The sequence below is a fragment of the Rhinopithecus roxellana genome, chromosome 6 (genome assembly GCF_007565055.1).
Source record: "Rhinopithecus roxellana isolate Shanxi Qingling chromosome 6, ASM756505v1, whole genome shotgun sequence".
Classification (NCBI taxonomy): domain Eukaryota; kingdom Metazoa; phylum Chordata; class Mammalia; order Primates; family Cercopithecidae; genus Rhinopithecus; species Rhinopithecus roxellana.
This window is the reverse complement of record NC_044554.1, coordinates 125,335,048-125,353,093: the sequence shown is the minus strand read 5'-3', so window position 1 is coordinate 125,353,093 and position 18,046 is coordinate 125,335,048. Positions and strand designations below refer to the sequence as shown.

Below are 18,046 nucleotides of genomic sequence, written 5' to 3'. Positions count from 1 at the left end.
CTGTGCCTGTTCACAATCTTGTGCTGATGCTGATATGTCAAGAGATCAGAATTTGTCCCCCAAAATATAACCACCAATGATCACAGCATGCTAGAAACACAATTAACTGATCAGGCAGATTCACTTTTTACACACTCCCTTCTTCCCACAGCAAAATTTTGCCAGGACTTCGAAACCTAGAATGTGATTTATTCCTAGTATTTGTCTTTCAAAGTCCCCCTCTGTTCACCTCTGCAGATTTCAGGCTGCCCTTTTACTATGCGTTTAGACTGCACAAAGGACAGAGGTGAGGCAGAACCAGGAAACCAAGCCCATGGGAGCTGGGGGTGGGAGGTGAAGCAGCGGCTGCCTCCCTCTAATGTAAACCACTCACACACTACCCCATGTCTACAGTCTGTGTGCAGTGACAGCTCCTTGCAGAAGAGTTCTGTTTGAGTAAGAAGCTCACTACAAAGAAAAGAAAAATACATATTATTTCCCCTATGTACAAAACCCACAGGAACTCCCAAATACAGGCTATGCTCATGTGGCTTTGACCATGATACACAATCTGTTTACAGTTTCACCTGCATAATATGATTAATTATCTGCATGCAGGAATCTGAACTTAGAGAGGGTCTTGTCAAAGCTTCCATTTTACAAATGAAGATAATCAGTCTGGAAGAGGTTAAGTAGTATAAAGTGTCCATGTTCATATAACAAGTACTGACAGAACCAACTCTAACTCTCAAACTCCATTGCCCCCAAATCTTTAAATAGCCATCTATGATCCGAAGGCTACATGCAGTTTACCTCCAAATTGATATCACTTGTAGCTAAAAGTTCTAAAGGAATTTTAGAAGTTTCATCCCTGGAAAAAAAAATACGCAGACTAATCCTGTGTGTGTGTATGTGTGTGTGTGTGCACGCATGCGTGTGTGTGTGCTTAATTTAAATCTGAAACCAAAGAGATATGGCCCCTTGTGCACGCATGCATGTGTGTGTGCTTAATTTAAATCTGAAACCAAAGAGATATGGCCCCAATAGCTGGGTAGAAAGCTGCCTAGAAATATAACAAGGAGCAAAGTGTTTGGACCTTCTTTTGGAAGAAGGGCTTGGTTCTGCTCCAGCATTTGGAGAGGATGTACACATTTCTGGTAAACCTTCAGCTAAGCCTGGGCTCTGCAACAGTTATCAGCTATAATGTTATCTGAGTCAAAAGAACCCCACGCACGAGAAGCCTCTGTTATTACAGCCAAAGGTTATACACACTGCTCGTGGCTGGATTAGCAGACATTTGCTCTGCCTGTGTCCATGTATTTACACAGTCCTGAAGGATTACAGACTGAAGCACAATTCTTGGCTATTTTTTAATAGCTAATATTTTCCAGATAACTCAAAGTTCACCTGGGAAGCAGGGGGAAAAAGCAAGTTTGAGGTGTAAAATGTAAAAGAAAAAAGTTTGAACATCCAAGAAAGGAAAAGAACCCTAGGATGGAAATGGGAAAGCAGAAGAGTGAATTTCTGGCAAAGAGGAAAATTAGGTGATAAAGAAATTATTCATTCGGAGAGTGGAAATAAGAGCTTTCATGATATTTGGATATAAGTTACTACTTAGTAAAGTAGATAGAGTACCTGCCAGAAAGTTTTCAAGTGAAATCATTCATTGGTTATTTTAATTAAAAATATGACCACCAACCAAGGAATCAGTGGCTATGGGCCATAAACGAAGTACTTAAAGTGCATTACCCTGATTAATAAAAGGACTCCGATGAACCTTGCTGACTAGGGGGTTTCCTATCAAAGAGATAAGTATGAAAATCTGCCCATATCATTTATGAGCCAAAGCTCATACATCTGAAGGAAGATCAAGCTGTGTAGTTGGTAAAGCCTTTGACAACAGTTTTATGGACAGTCCTTCATGTTTCCAGTATGGAGTTCACCAGTGAAAACCAATAGAAGGGACCTTTGTGTTTTCTTTAAAGATTTATTTTATGCTCGGCTCATAATAAATTTTATATCACTGACATCCCTTGACTTTCCATGACTTATTGCATTTGGCAGTTAGAAAGTTGTTCTTTATGTTTTCTTTGTATCATTTTTATTTTAAAGTGATCACCTGGTAAACGCAATTTTTGCTTACTTGTTTTTGCTTTTAAGACCCATTCTCTCTGCCATTCCCAGGGAGGTCTCTCAAATGCCAACCAGCACATTTTAAATGTTTACTTTACAAAATGTGAGGAAAATTTCTTTAAATTAATAAAACATGATTTCATCTGAAGATTTTATTATGAAGCTTAAAATAACTTAGAAAAGTAAAGTGAGAACTCTCTAACTTTAAGAATCGTGATTAGGTGCTGGAGAAAGATAGGATCCACAGTTTGAACATGAACTCTGTTTTCTGTCAAACTGGAAAGAGAAGATACTCAATGAGATGGCCCCAGTGCTACAGAGGAAAGCAGAAATGAGCTTCCAGACTTATTTGTAATCCAATAGCTTTATTCTGTCTTCCTCACAAAATCCACATTTCATATTTGCTTATGAGCTCAACTTTTGATTACTGGTGTGCCAACTAGATTGTAAATTTGGGGAGCACTATTTAGATTTTACGTGATTTATTTGCCAGCAGAGTTCTGAGTTCCCTTTTCAAAAATTATACACTGACTTTCATATAGGCTTAGATGGACTATATTTCAGGACAAAATGTAGTTAATTTTTAAATCGTATAAAAATGCTGTATGTTCTAAATAAATAAGAATGGTTTAGAATTGATTGTAGTACTTTTCATTTTCTATAGGACTATCAAATGTTGAATATAGAATTTTAGTATTGATTACACAAGGAAATTTAAGAGTAGCATGAGATTTGTTATAGGTTTTGCACATTGTCTTTCTTATTAAGCCAAAAATAACTGAAACCTGAAGATTCCCACACTTTAAAAGTAAACAGGAATATTCTGTATCCTCATCTGGATGTTGGCTACATAGGTTTGTTATTCTGTGAAAAGTAATCAAGTTGCACACTTATTCATGCACTTCTGTGTAGAGCTTTTCAAAAGTGCTTTAAAAAAAATCAAAGAGCAGTATGTAGCGGTTCAACAGCGTCCAATGTCCAAAACTTCTCCTTTGATTTAATAAAGTCTCACAAACTTTAATCCAGCCACATACCCTTTACGACCACATAGAAATGGGTCCTATTCCTTTGAAATATTTAGAAAAGAACTAACTAACCACTATAGACTGCTCAGCTCCACGCTGTTGCCTGACAATGACTTTATGACTTAAGAAATTGATATAACCACTTAGATCTCTAGCAGCTAGGATTCTATTTATCATTTCCATTCCTAACTTTCCATTCCTAAGTTTAAAAGGATCGATGATAAGGCTGGAAGCATGTGAAAAAAATTTGAAGAAACTTTTAAGAAAGATGAGGTCTTAACCTGGATTTAAGACTAAAGAGACGGTTCCTTATGCCCATACTCGTATTAAACAGAGTAGCGTGTTTCTTTCTACACATGAATGCACAGACACAAATTTCCTGCATAAACCCTAAAAGTAAGACCACAGATTTTACTAGTTCTGTGCAAACATCCACCTGGCATACGTAAGAATGGAACTGTTCTTTTCCTTTTCCAGAGGGTGTAATTTGCTATCTCCTTAATTGAAAGCCACATCCCACAGTCCTAACACTACTATGAAAACACTTCAATTCGTGTGAATGAAAATTTAGCTCTATGAGGACCGTAGGAGTCAGCTCACATTGACAAGAATAATTTAAAATGTATTTTCTTTTCCTTCAAAGGTGATGACACCAGTGGAAGCAGGAGAACCAACTCCCCCACTCCCCTCCACTTCCCTAGAGCCTGCACCTAAAACTTCGTTTCTTATATCCTCAGAAACTTTGCACAATCTGTGCAACTTGACTTGCTCAGGAGATGAGAGTAGACAGTGTTTGCAACTCAGGGTCAAATAACTTACCCACTGACTTGAACCTGAGTTATTTCACCCTAGGCAGAATTATAAGCTTTTTAAAAACATCTTTAAAATTAGTTTAGCATTCAGACATTCTATCACTGAACAAAGTTATAAGATGAAAGCAATCTAATTATGTAGTATATACAAATTTTCTTTCTAACAGAGACCCCATAAACTTTTTAAAAAATAAACCCCTTCTTTGTCTTCCCATCAATATATTAATGCCACTAATGCGAAAATATTATAAAGCCTTTGAGTAAAAATCATAAACACAGTAACTAGCTTCAACTCTTCTATACTTCCCTCAGAACTGACAGAGGACAGTAAATTAATGAAGAAATATATAATGTACCATTAGCATTTGTATTTGGAAATGGATTATAATGATGATTTATATATGACCCAAAATCATCTTTAAACATGAAAATAATGACTGTCTCTAAATGCTATACACAAGACCTTAGCATCTATATTGTATTAAACATTAGTGATGTTGAGCAGCATGTTTGCAGTATGCTCGCCAGAGGATCTAACTGCTCACGTTCCCCTCCATTAGCCAGTTGATTTGGGAAATCAGAATCAGTGGAACTCTAATTTATTTCTGATTTATTAAGCATGGGTTCCAGAAAATTCCTTGGTAAAAAAAAAGTTCTAATTTGTTTTCCTTAGATCTTTATAAGGCAGGTACTCTGTATTAAACTTATCTACAATTTTGAACAATTATTGTAGTCCAGGAAAAAAGTTAACTTTTTTGTTTTGCTGAATTCAGCTTTTGTGCCTGAACTGAAAACTCATTAAAATGATGAAGACCATCAAGGTGCCTGTGACACTGCTTTATCCATTTATTAACCCTCCAAATGCTGGGGAGAGTCCTCTTTTTCATCCACATGGACATAGAGAGGATATATCTTTAAGTGGCTGTTAATGGAGAATTAGCAGTCTGTTTTTAAACCAGGTACATTGTCTAAGATACGGTTTCAACAATCTGCTTAGCCATAATCTAGAAATGTTTTCTTCCTTCTATATCATCATAGTCAGAAGAAAAGTTAAAAACAGAGAGTGCGTTGCTAAAAATGATTGTCTAGGATTTCAAGTCCTAGGCCCAAGGGTAGGAAAAGAAAAGGAGAGACACAACTTATACATATATATCAGCCCACCATGTGTTTTAGTTTAAAAAGAAAGAAAATATCAATTTAGAAATATTTTTAAAATGAATACTTAAAGAAACAATACAAGCTAGTGTTGAGAGTGGATAACTGACACTGCATTTAAAAAAAAAAAAAATCATTTTCTACCAGTTTTACAATAACACCTATATATTTTTACCTTGTTTATAAGATGCCAAAACCATATTCTCATCTTCAACTTCAAAAACAGTGTCCACATCTATTTGCCTTTGGATTAAAATAGCCTTCAATTTTCCGAAGTCATTGGACTTTAGAGCCTCAAGGAAATTTCTCTTAACTAACTTGGCAGCTCCAGATTTAGTGACAGGGGCAGTGGTGCCGTCCATCCTTCCTCGCCTTCTGGAAGCTTTGTTGTGATTTATCAAGAGAACAGCACCAAGCAAACAGGCACATGCTGGAGAGTCCACAAACTGTCAGCTAATTTTATCCCAAAGTTATGCTGATCCGTTCTATTTATATAGGGATCATTTCAAACTTCAAAATATCCTTCTTGGCTGTCACTACATTTTCAGGTCCTTTAAACTGGTTATATATTAACTGATCCATTCAGTAATATACAGTGTCAATATGAAGGAAAGCCCCTGTGATACATTTCCAAGCACAAAATGTCACAATTATTTCTTATATGATCAAAGTAATAACATAAGATTTAAAAGCTCTTAATGCTCTTTTTTTTCCCCTCGATAAAAACATCTGGTGCCTGGCTGGATATCCAGTGTCTTGCTCTGACTAACCAATATCCAAAAATGAAAATCTGTTACAGTTGTTGACACATGTACTTCTAAAAACCTGTAATAATTTTGCAGTATGAGTTTGTAAAATCAACCACGGTCATACATATTTGAAGACAAACAAGAGGTTTTCAAACGACCTAGACTTGAAAAATTTTAATATCATGAAAAGTCGGGTGAGGGGGGATGGTCGGGGGCAGAGACGGTTTTAGGTAAAAAAGAAACTAAAGAGATAAAACAGCTAAATGCAATATGTGAATGAACTTTATTGAATCCTGTTTTTTAATCAGCTAGAAAAGACAGTATTGGGACAACTGTGGAACTATAATCGTGGACTAGATATTACTTGACAATATAGAAGTGTAATGACAAATGTGTTGTGGTTATGTAGAAAAATATTCTTACCCTTAAGTGATACACTAAGGGATAAATTGTCATGACGTCTAAAACTTCTTTAAAAATAGCTCAGAAATGCAGATAGATAGATGTGTGTGTATATATGTATTCTATTTACACATGCGTGTATATATGTATATGTATACATATACATATATACACACATATATAATATATATACACGTGTATATATACATATACATTATATACATGTATGTATAAATAGAAACAGAGAATAGCAAGTGTGGCAAAAACTTAAAGAGTTGGTGAATCTAATAAGGGATATATTGGTGTCCATTACACTATTCTTTCAGCTTTTCTGTAAGTTTGAAATTTTTCAAATAAAAAGTTGGAGAGAAAAGTATATACTTAATTTTTCTTACATAAAATCATTAAAAATTAGGAAAACTATAATGGCAAGTACTAAAGAGAATGCAAATAAATTGCATTTTATGTTGTTTGTGGAAGTCAAAACTAGTGTAAACTTTCTGCAGAATAATTAAGAACATGACTTTTAAAAAAACTTACAATGATACTATTTGATTCTTAGAATTTACTTAAGTATGTAAATGATGCAAATCACAACATAATTTTAAACTTGTTTTATTGATGTGTAATATAAATGCAAGAAATTGACAAGTTATACGTATACAGCTGTCAAATTTTCAGTGAACACACTCATGTAATCAACAATGAGGTTAACTCATAGACTAGTTCAAGTTTACCTGAAGCCCCCTTTATTTCCTCTTCTAATCAAAACACCTGCCTCACAGAGATAACAATAAGTCTTAACTTTTAATACTGTAGATTAGGTTTGTTTGTTATTTTATTTTGAGACAGGGTCTCACTCTGTCGCCCAGACTGGAATGGAGTGGTGCAATCTTGGCTCACTGCAACCTTTGCCTCTCAGGCTCAAGCCATCCTCCCACCTCAGCCTCTGGAGTAGTTAGGACTACAGGCATGCAACACACCTGGTTCAATTTTGTATGACTTTTTGAAGAGACAGGGTTTTGCCATGTTGCCCAGGCTGATCTCCAACTTCTAAGTTTAAGTGAACCTCCTGCCTCGGCCATCCAAAGTGCTAGGATTACAGGCATGAGCCACTGTGCCCTGCCAATTTTTTTTTCTACTTTTTAATGTTAAACATTTTACAATTTTTGAAAATTTTAAATTATATAATTTTTGAAAAATAGCAACAACAAAAAGAGTCGTATATGGAAATACTTCCTCAACCAAGCGATTGGCTCCCAACTGACTCTCTGTGACACAGTGCTTTTGTTGAAATTGTATTGGCATTCTTAGAGAGCACTTTGCAAGGCTGTTTTATGCTATTGTTATGATTCTTTCCACATATACCCATCGAGTATCTACCATTTGCCAGACACTTATTCTGGGCACTGCAGATACAGCGGTGAACAAACACAAAAACCCCTGCCCATGTGTAACTTAGCTCACTAACAGATTTAAGTGGCAATGGGAATCCCTAGATCGTCTCTATTTCCTATACACTAGAATTTGTCACAAAGTTGCAAATATACTGAATTTCATACAAAAATAATATAGTTTGTTTATATCTAATCATTTGATCTGACCCCCATTATGGGTCTCCACACCTAACTTAGTGGCAAAAAGAAGGACAATTTAATTTTGGTCCAACCTGATGTGTTAATCTGATCCAAATATTTAGCAGTCTCCTTAGGTAAATGATCAGTCTCTTTGAATAAAATTCTCTGTGTTTGAGAGTTCAGGCTTTCCACCTAAGAGAGTTTCAGGGAATGTGGGATACATGGAGGAACAATATTCACAATGCTAATATTTAACAACCGGTATCAATTGGAAGAGACTTTTGTCATAAATTACCAGTATGGTCAGACCACGTGTATCAAGTGAATAGCAGTCAGCAGTAAGAATGCACCTTATAAGACTTCATGGTGACTGAAAGGCAAGGGGGTCCTCAGATGGACTCATTGTCCTCTGGACGTTCCCTGATATCTCCATGGTAGAATGAGTCCTCACTAACTTGGTCTTACTGGCTACTGGAGTGTGTGATTCTGGTCATTTGACTACAGTTTTGATGTCCTCAAACACTGCAGCCCGTTGGCTGACAAGAACGATGAAGAACAAGTCATCTTCTATTGTGCCACCTTCTTGCCATCTTCTTAGGGCCAGAATAGACATAGTCCTAAGCTAAGGAACGAAGTTTCCAAGGGGTCTACATTCTCTCTAATGCTGAGCCGCCAACCTCAGTGGCCTCGAACTTCCTTAGGCATATCTGGTTGTTTCTAAACCACCCCCCATCCCATTAAAGTTCAACCTTGGAAGAAGTGTGTGAGGAGGGCTGAGTACATGCCATCTGACCCCTGGATGAGCCTATATATCCTCTCATAATCCATCAAGGCTTCTAGCCTTCCTAGCTACAAGGGTCCAGTTGAACTATTTACTGCCTCTCTAGCTTTTCCTTTTCTCCCTATGTCAGCAAGTCTATTGATCTCCCTCCAGAGGTGGAATGGTTATCATCTTTGCCTTGTGAAAGAAACCCTATGACATGAGTCCTTCAGGCATGGTCCTTGAAATGCTAAATAAGGAGATAAGGTGATTTAGAAATACCCTCATTTTCCTAATGCTTGAGTCTCACAACGGCTATCTTTCTAAGTGTCTGCATTGAGACTTAAACCTGATCAATGCACAGATGGTCCTTCCTTGGCCCTCAAGGTCGAAGGCCACAGGGAACATGACTTCAGAATGAAATTTTAAAGCATTGCTTTAATATCTGGATACAGCTTTACAATTTTAGCCTAAAGAGATGGTTATAATTTTTCCCACAGAAGCTATTTCAGTCTCGTCCCATAGCCATATAAATAAATCCTAGATCTAAACTTGGTGGAATAATCCAAGAAAACAAAGCAAATTTTCATTTAAAAAATGTATCAAGTTGAAAATGTTATCTATATAATTCTGCTAAAAATCAATTGGTCGATTTACCTGAGCAGCAAAGGATACAACTTACAGATTATTTGCACCTACAAAGCAAATAGCAGCTTAATTAAATTGCCCATCAAAATCCTTCTAACATAGGAAGCAATGCCACCAATGCTAATAGCAGGTTTGAGGCCTGCCTCCACTATCCAAGCCACTGCTTCAAGTCACCTCAGGAGGTCAAATTACACAGTGGTCATGTTTCACACTGCCTAGTCAGGCCTGTCAGAAATTCCTGTCTCCTCAGCTCTTAAAAATGAAAACTCTCCATCCTATAAGATAAGCTTTTTATTACTGTTTCATGACATGTCCAGAACAGTGTCCTTTGCTCTTGAAATAGTATGAAGATCTTTCTGACAAGGCAATGATGTTGTGGCAAGTGGCCCTTAAGACCCTCGTGTACTCTCTGGGGACCCATGGCTGAGACAGCAGGCACAAAGTCCCAGCTGCTTGTCTGTGTACAACATAATCTGTCTACTTGGAGTATCTTCTCTGGAACACAAATGGCTCCTTGGTTTAACATGGCATTTAAACATGAATTTGATGCTACTAAGCCACAATCACTTATCAAATGCAACTATAGGGAAGAAATTTGAAGCCAGCTAGAATTGGAAACTAGAATTTCTGTGGCAACAGAACCCCTTGGGCCTCCTGACTTTCCCAGCAGCTGAATTAGGATGTCCTTGCTATTACAGAAATGGATGATTAGGTGGTCTGACATCCCTTTCTTCTCATCTGTTATACTTCTCTAATATGTAGCATCTTACTCATTACACGTCATCTGGTTGGGTTTTTTCTTTTTCTTTTTTTTTTTTTTTTTTTTTTTTTGCTATTCTTTTATATGTTAGTGTTAGTACTTAGTATAAAGATGCCTTTGTTTGTAAGTAACACCAGCAACTGGAACTGATTTAAACAGTAAAGATTTATTGGTTTCTATAATGGAAAATTCCAGTTGTAGTGTTTGGGTTTCAGCAGAGGTCTGATCCAGAAGTTCACAATGTCAACAAGGCTCCTCAAGGCAGGAGGTATTATTTGTGGTGTAATTTTAATTGTTATTATTATTTCTAGTTTACAGATCAGGGGAACTAAGAATCAAAGACTATAAATGAATTATACAAGGTCAAATAGCAAATAAGCAGCAGATATAACACTCAAGCCTAGATCTTGAGACTCCCAACCAATGTTCTATTGCTCAAATGGATTTTTATATGGTTTTATTCAGGTTAGTTTGATATTCTATTTGATCACTGAGTAATCTAGTAAGAAATTGACTCACATTTAGCCCTTCATTCAATAAATATTTATTGGGAACTTACTATGAGCCAGACACTGTATTAGTCATCTTTTGCTGCATAGCAAATAACCTCAAAATGTATTGGCTTAAAGCAACAGTCATCATTTATTATCTCTCATGGTTTCTGTGGATCAGGACACAGTGGGAAAGGCTTGTCTCTGCTCTATGATGTCTGAGGCCTCAAACTAAAGACACAAAGGTCCAGGGTTAGACAATCCCCTTTAAAAGTGGCTCAGTCACTTAGCTAACAAGTTGATACTGGTTATGTGGTTTGTGTCCATGTAGTTCTCTCCATGGGCTGCTTGAGTATCCTCACAACATGGCAGCTTGTTTCTCCCAGAAAGAAAGATCCAGGAGAGCCAGTTGGAAGCTGTAACATCTTTTATGACCTAACCTAGTAAGTCATACACCACGATGTCTATCATATCCTATGGTCACATTGACTAGCCCTGATTCAGTGTGAGAGAGGATTTTGTTACAGTTGTGAAAACCAGGAAGTGAGAATCAATGGCGTCCATCTTAGCTACCACCAGTACTTTTTCTAAGTACTGCAGATACACAAAGAAAACATGTTAAAATCTTTACCTTTATGGAGCCTTTATACTAGTGGAGGGGCTGCAAGGGAGCAGACAAAAAAACAGACAGTAAGATATATAGTTTGTCACATGGTAATATGTGCTACCAAGAAAAGTAAACTGGGTAAGGTCTAGGATTGCAGCCACACCATAAGCCACCCTTGTATAGATCAGAACAAGGTGTGCTCCTGTGGACCCACAAGTAAGAAAAGTCTCCTCCACTTCCACATCTTGATTTGGGGGCATGGCCACAATATTATAATAAAGAGCCAGCAAGCTAGTACAATTAAAACTATACTTTTATAACAATACAGATCAATTCTGTGGACTAAGCATGCTATTTCATAAGAATAATTACCAGGGTTGTAAAAATCACATGAAACAACGTATATAAACGTGCTTTGCTTATTGAGAAGCATTATAGGAAAGTTACAAATTATTACTGTTGTTCGTATCAGTGGACTAACAGAACATCACAATTTTTCCCGAGAAATACTAAGTGGTGTTACGGTGAAAGACCATCAGACTGAGACACCTGGATCGTGTTCCCAGCTCTGGTGGTCATAGCTGTGTGTTTCCAATAATTCAAAATATCTCTCAGTGACTTCTTTTCCTGTAAGTAAAATGAGACCTACTAGACCCACTCCTCAGCCTTTAGGTCTTTTTTCTCCCTTGTGGAACACAGTGTCCTGGACACTGGCAAAGATTAACACTATTTTGCAAGGGCAGAAGACCTTGCTGAAGTTTTTTGAAAGTCTTCCCTGTGGAAGCCATGTTATGGGCTGCCCTTGTCCACAGACTGATTCAGGTTCTGTCTTCAAGCAGTGGGGAGCGCTGGAAAAACTGCTAACATGCTTCAGCTCTAAAGTTCGGCGTATTTATTCTCAGTCTTACATACTGGGAACATGTGTGTTTAGCATAAAATCTATTCAACAATCCCCACAAATGGCAGAAATGATTGCTTGGTAAACGGGAGGGTCCAAAGTCCTACGCAAGCACATCTTCGCTTGGAACTATTTGTGGCCTGGCATCCCTCTCTCTGGAATGCTGAAGTGATTATTTAGCCGCTACTGCCCACCTCTTGGATCCCATATCAGCGAACAAACCAGCTGCCTTTCATGTAAGAGTATTTAAACTGAATTCGTAGCTAATTACCCTGAGTGTTTCCGGAGAATCTTGGTCACTGGCACGATGCTAGATTGTTCCCTTTCAGCGGCTCTCTTTACAGGTGGTGGATGTCAGAATGGCTAGATTGACACAAGCAGTTACCAAGCACTGGCTCACCTGAATTTTGACAGACTATTCATTTAATGTCATCTTTGACTGTGAAAGACAAGGTTTCTTGAGATCAAACATCCCTGCCCCACAGAGGGGGCATTAGCTCTGTGTTCCAGGTCTCCTAGCAACTAACCTGCATTTACATGCCATCCAGCACAGTTTAAACATCAACACCAGTTTGTATTTCCATCTCTCACCCAGTTACACACTTCACAACATTAACTCGAGGGAATAATTTACCATAATTTTGTCTCATCAGAACATTAACCTCACAATTGTACTCCAGGCAGCATTTGCATTCTCTTTTTACTTTTGACAAATTTATGATGCAGAGGTGCAGTAAGAGAAAAAAATCATCCTTCCCTTTCAGGGGGTAAAGAAATTGGACTGTCCTCTGAATTGTCTTTTCTAACATTCTTTTTACACCCACAGTTGTCAGAAGCCAATAAGTTGTTTACCAACTGCAAAGATTCATCAGTTTTATTTTATACTATGGAACTATCTAATTCATGAAAACTGAGCTGGAGTAATCCTCACCACAACGCCAAAACTATGGGACCTTGCAGGAAAAAAAAAAAAATTACACAACAAATTACGCAGACAAAGCTGTAGTTAGGAATGGGAAAGAGGAGTGGAGAGAAAGGGGGCACATATTTTCAGAAAACCATAGAAAAATAGTATACCTAAAGAGAAACAACACTCTTGCTTTTTAAAATAATTTAATTTTGCTTGTAGAATCACAGAATTATAGCAAAAAAGGTTCTTGTTAAGAGTACCGAATCTTCTCATTTAAGAAAAAAAGCACTGAGGCCATCTCGCTTACATGCTTGCACAAAATTGCATAATTATTTAGTCACAAAGCGAAGACTCCAACCTAATGTCAAGCTTCATACTTTAGTTTTTGAACTACACTACGCTGCCTCTCTGTAGTTTTCTATCGTTTTGTATCTCCCCTCCCTAAACTGACAGTGTAAAGAAAAAATAATCAGCCACACTAGTGTATGTAAGAAAAGTATTCCGCTCTTTTTACAGTAGATAAACTTGTGAAAACTTGACAAATTTATAAAATGAGCAATGTTCAATTATTATTTTATATATTTTTTGATGTGATAACTATATACTTGAGAAATTCAAAAGGTGAAATACAGTTGATCCTTTGGCAAATATTTTAAGGATGCCATTTCAGAAAGGTATTAACAAACACAGCTTCAAACGACGAAGCACATTTTAAAGCCACAAACATTTTTCAAGAGCGAGAATCAAAATTAAAACCGTGCTGCTAGTTGTCTTTTAGTGACTGTGTTAACACGTCAGGCCACATGATGGCAGTGTTCCTCGATAAATGAACCCGGAAGAACAGCTGCAGTATCCTGGGGGGAAAAAATTCCCAGGCAATGCGGATAAAACGTGATCCAGATTAAATCACAAATATGGATTTTAAAAACTTTGTTTTAATCCACGTAAACCATATCTTTCCTGATCATATTTTCCTACAATGAATTTCTCTACTGAGAATTTGCCATACGTAAACCATATCTTTCCTGATCATATTTTCCTACAATGAATTTCTCTACTGAGAATTTGCCATGGGTTTATGATTTCATAAAATGAATTTCAATACGTATCTAACAAATACATAAATTAAACATTGTTTGGAGGAGGAGCGGGTTGTCCATTTGTTGTTTGTTTTTGCTACAATGGTATTAAAAAGAACATTCAAAATAATAAGCTAAATATGTTTCGTACCGTGTGTCTCCAGATTCTTTACAGACCGTTGTCTTATGAGTCTCTGTCTTTGGGTATGGGAAAGCAAGACAAGCTTCCTTCTCATGCTCACAATTTTTCTCCTAGGCTGAAAATATTCCCTATAAGACCCGAGTGTGATTTCCTGAGTCCTTTCTAAAAAGGCGTGAAGCCACAGATGGAGGTTAAAGCAGCAGCTACTGTCAGTCAAGGCCCCAGGCAAGACTGTGAAATCAAAGATTTGTTCCCGTTTCCCAGCCCTGGTCTTTACTAGTGTCTGTAGCTGCCCCTTGATTGCTTCAGGGGGTAAAAAAGCTAGGCTTATCCTCTAGATCTTCCTTCCATTTCTTGATTTCTCACAGGTGAATTTTGTACTTTAAACGTGGGCTGTGAGCTTTCTATAAATCTTCTTTTTAAATATAAAAAATAATGCCAGTCACCTGCAAGAGAATAGTTTGGGACAAGCATGCAATATGCACCTACCTCACACAGCTAACAGCCTTGTCTGAAAGCTATCCAATGACTCTGGGCTGGGCTGGGCTGAACGCCCTGCTGCTCCATACCACAATTTGAACACTATTGACTGAGTTATTATTAGGTGTCTGACACTGTGACAGGTGTAGTAGGGACCGATAGATGAGTAGGATTCAGCTCCAATCTCAAGAACTTATAGACGAATGAAATTAGACCACACCAGTTATACAATAAGGCAGACCAGAATCTACTGTGCAAGAAATATGAAACACAGGGGGCTGGCACTATAAAAAGGAGAGATCACACCATTCTGTTTGAGGAATCAAGAAAGATTTCACAGAGGAAATGGTACTTGAAATAGAATCTTGGGATCCTGATACATAGAGATCGAGAAGTTCAGGTGACTTGATTTCTTTGTTTACACCGTGATGCCATTTAGGAAGGCACTCCCATAAATCTTCACTAATTAAAGATTCTTCACAACCTTGCCAGCTCATGACAAGGATTAGAGACAGAGGAAGGAACGGCCATCCAATTTTACTAAAAGATAAAGAATATGAGCAGGAAAAATAGAAGATGACACTGGAATACATGATTTGGTTTTATAAAGACAGGAGATCTTGAATGCAAGTAGAGCGATTCAGCTATTAAATAAATTCAAGACCAGGCGCAGTGGCTCATGCCTATAATCTCAGCACTTTGGGAGGCCAAGGCGGGTGGATCACCTGAGGTCAGGAGTTTGAGACCAGCCTGGCCAACATGGTGAAACCCCATCTCTACTAAATTCGAAACTCAGCCGGGTGTGGTGGCACACACCTGTAGTCCCAGCTATTCGGGAGGCTGAGGCAGGACAATTGTTTGAACCCAGGAGGTGGAGGTTGCAGTGAGCCAAGATTGAGCCACTGCACTCCAGCCTGGGTGACAAAGTCAGCCTCCATCTCAAAAAATAATTAATTAATTAAATGCAATCTGCAATGGGGAGTCACTGACCACTGCCAATACTCTGGGTTGTGATTTTACTTCTAAATTCTATATCCAGGTGGACATGGGGAGGGACTATGTAAGGAAAGGTGGTCATTGGCTATAGCGTAGTGAGTGTAAAGCATATGATCCTACTCTATTCTGTTGACAGCCTGGATTGTGACAGCCCTTCTCAAATTTTTCAGTATATCAGAGTCCTCTGGAGGGCTTGTTACAACACAGACTGCTGGGTCACACCTCACAGAGTCTGAGTGAGATCTGAGTTCTTGTTAAATGTCAATGTTGCTGGTCTAGGCACGATACATAAAAAACAGCTTGTCTATAGGCTCTACAGAACATTTGCCAGGTTTTAGAAAGTCACCTCATCCTAAGGATCATACTGTAAAAGTATCTCCTGAATCCCTGCTCCTTAATTACTGTTTCTAAATCTCAATGTTCAGTAATATCAGATAATTTTCACCTTAACTACATGCCTATTTGGGGTAAAACCATTTTACCGTTGAAAACATGGTATGCATAATGATATAAAAACTAATTTTTAGATGAGGCGTGGTAGCTCATGCTGTAATTCTAGCACTTTGGAAGGCTGAGGCAGGACTGCTTGAGCCCCAAGAGTTCATGACCAGCCTGGACAACCTGGTGACATTCATCTCTAAAAAAATTTTTTTTTAACTAGCCTGGTGTAGTGGCATGTGCCCATAGTTTCAGCTACTCAGGAGGCTGAGGTGGAAGGATTGCTTGAGCCCAGGAGGTTAAGGCTGCAGTGAGCCATGACTGCATCATTGCACTCCAGTCTGGATGACAGAATGAGACCCTGTCTCAAAAAGAAAAACAAAAACTGAGTTTTAAAACAGGATTTTAAATTGCACATTCTGCAATCATAACCAGGTGTCCAGTTGTTGGGGGCTAGAATAACTTAAAATGTTAAAAGATATGTAAAAAACAGAGATATAAAAAAACCAAATTGGTAAGTGAGCAAGATCCCTTTTGGTAAATTTTGTTTCTTTAAAAAATCAAAGCACACAAGTTATTATCAACTGCTACAGTCCATGTATATCTTATTTTTATATTTGACCCCCCAAAAGGAAAATATAAATAGCCAAGAAAAATAAATGTGTAAAATGGCAGAGATAATTATTAAACTGAATTTTCAAGAAAAGGAGAAGACTAAAGTTCAGCACACATGTGCGCTAATGTGAAGTCAGAAAAGTCTTTCTACCTGATTGAACGTGATCTTCATGTGATTTACGGACTGGGCCAGATCAAGCATGAGTGCGCCCAAACTTTTCGCAAATGCCACACATAAAAATCTAGCTTTACAGAAAAGATCGAGATCCACTGAACGCTAAGACTGAAAGAGTTCTGGAGGTAACTTATGGCTTAATTTTCAGTTAAGAAAGGTGAAGCCTAAAGATTAAGAAATGTCCCCAAAGCCATCCAGTTCCTTCTTTCTATCCCCCTTCTGACCTAACTCCACAGCCAGTGAGTAAATCCTCTTCCCTGTTCTCATTTTCCACACCATTCATGGGTAAAGACCACAGTGCGGCATTTGCTTAAACCAGGCCTGGAGTCCCTGGCCATTGTTCCCCATCTGTTGGTTCTGTCTGTCCAACAATGATTGCAAATGCCTCAAAAACAGGAACTGCTTCTTCAATCCTCTCCTGAATTCCCTATGGATACATGAAAAGGCTGATTATTCCGTTGATTAAAAAAAAAAAAAAAAAAAAAAAAAAAAGAATCTCCAAATTACAAAAGCATTCACAATGGCATCTGTATTCTATAGGCTCTTTCAGGTTGCAAGAGCAGGGGAGACCAATCGTGCTTCCCTCATTAATGGGGGTTTATTGTAAGGACAAACAGTACGAAGCCTAGCAGCTGCACACCCAGCCAGCCTCCACTGGGAACTCATCACTGCTTGTTATTGTCCTGGATAAACCTGTGGCTCTCACAGCTAGGCAGCTGCTCTCCTGACTTAACTGCTTACCCTGTCTGTGCCTTGGGTCCTTCACGTCTAAAATGGAGATGATAATAATACCTCATTGGGTTCTTGTGAGGATTAACTAAGTTGACATGTGTAAAGCCCTTACAAGGGTATCTAGGGCATAGTAAATGCTAGAAGATGTTAGCTATCATGATTAATTCAGTGCAACCCGATGGGTCTCCTTGAATGGGAAAGCTCTGACTCCTCTGACAGATAGAGGTGAGAAATTCCCTTTTTGTCTTCTTCAAGAAGTTGACTTTTTTTTCTCTCCTAGTTTATGCTCATTGGGATCATTACTTCCCTGGTGGAGAAAATCAGCTCACTGCCCTTCCCTTCAGAAAAGACATTAGGAGCTACCGACTCCATGGAAACTTGCCACTGGTGAGCAATCATTTGTTACTGCCAAACTGCTGGAGCATCGAGAGAGGAAATAGAGGATTTAGCAGTTTGGCTTCCTTGTACTGAGACAGTTTGATT

The 18,046-nt window shown here is 38.1% G+C and overlaps 1 protein-coding gene across 1 annotated transcript in view; it reads right to left on the bottom strand.

Moving 5' to 3' along the window:
- ASB4 (ankyrin repeat and SOCS box containing 4) overlaps window positions 1-5,531 on the bottom strand; it is a 53,850-nt gene extending 48,319 nt beyond the window's left edge. The window contains exon 1 of the mRNA XM_010356263.2: window positions 5,280-5,531. Coding sequence (XP_010354565.1) covers window positions 5,280-5,466 — 187 coding nt within the window. The 5' untranslated portion in view covers window positions 5,467-5,531. The remainder of the gene's footprint in view (window positions 1-5,279) is intronic.
- Between the last annotated feature and the right edge of the window lie 12,515 nt (window positions 5,532-18,046).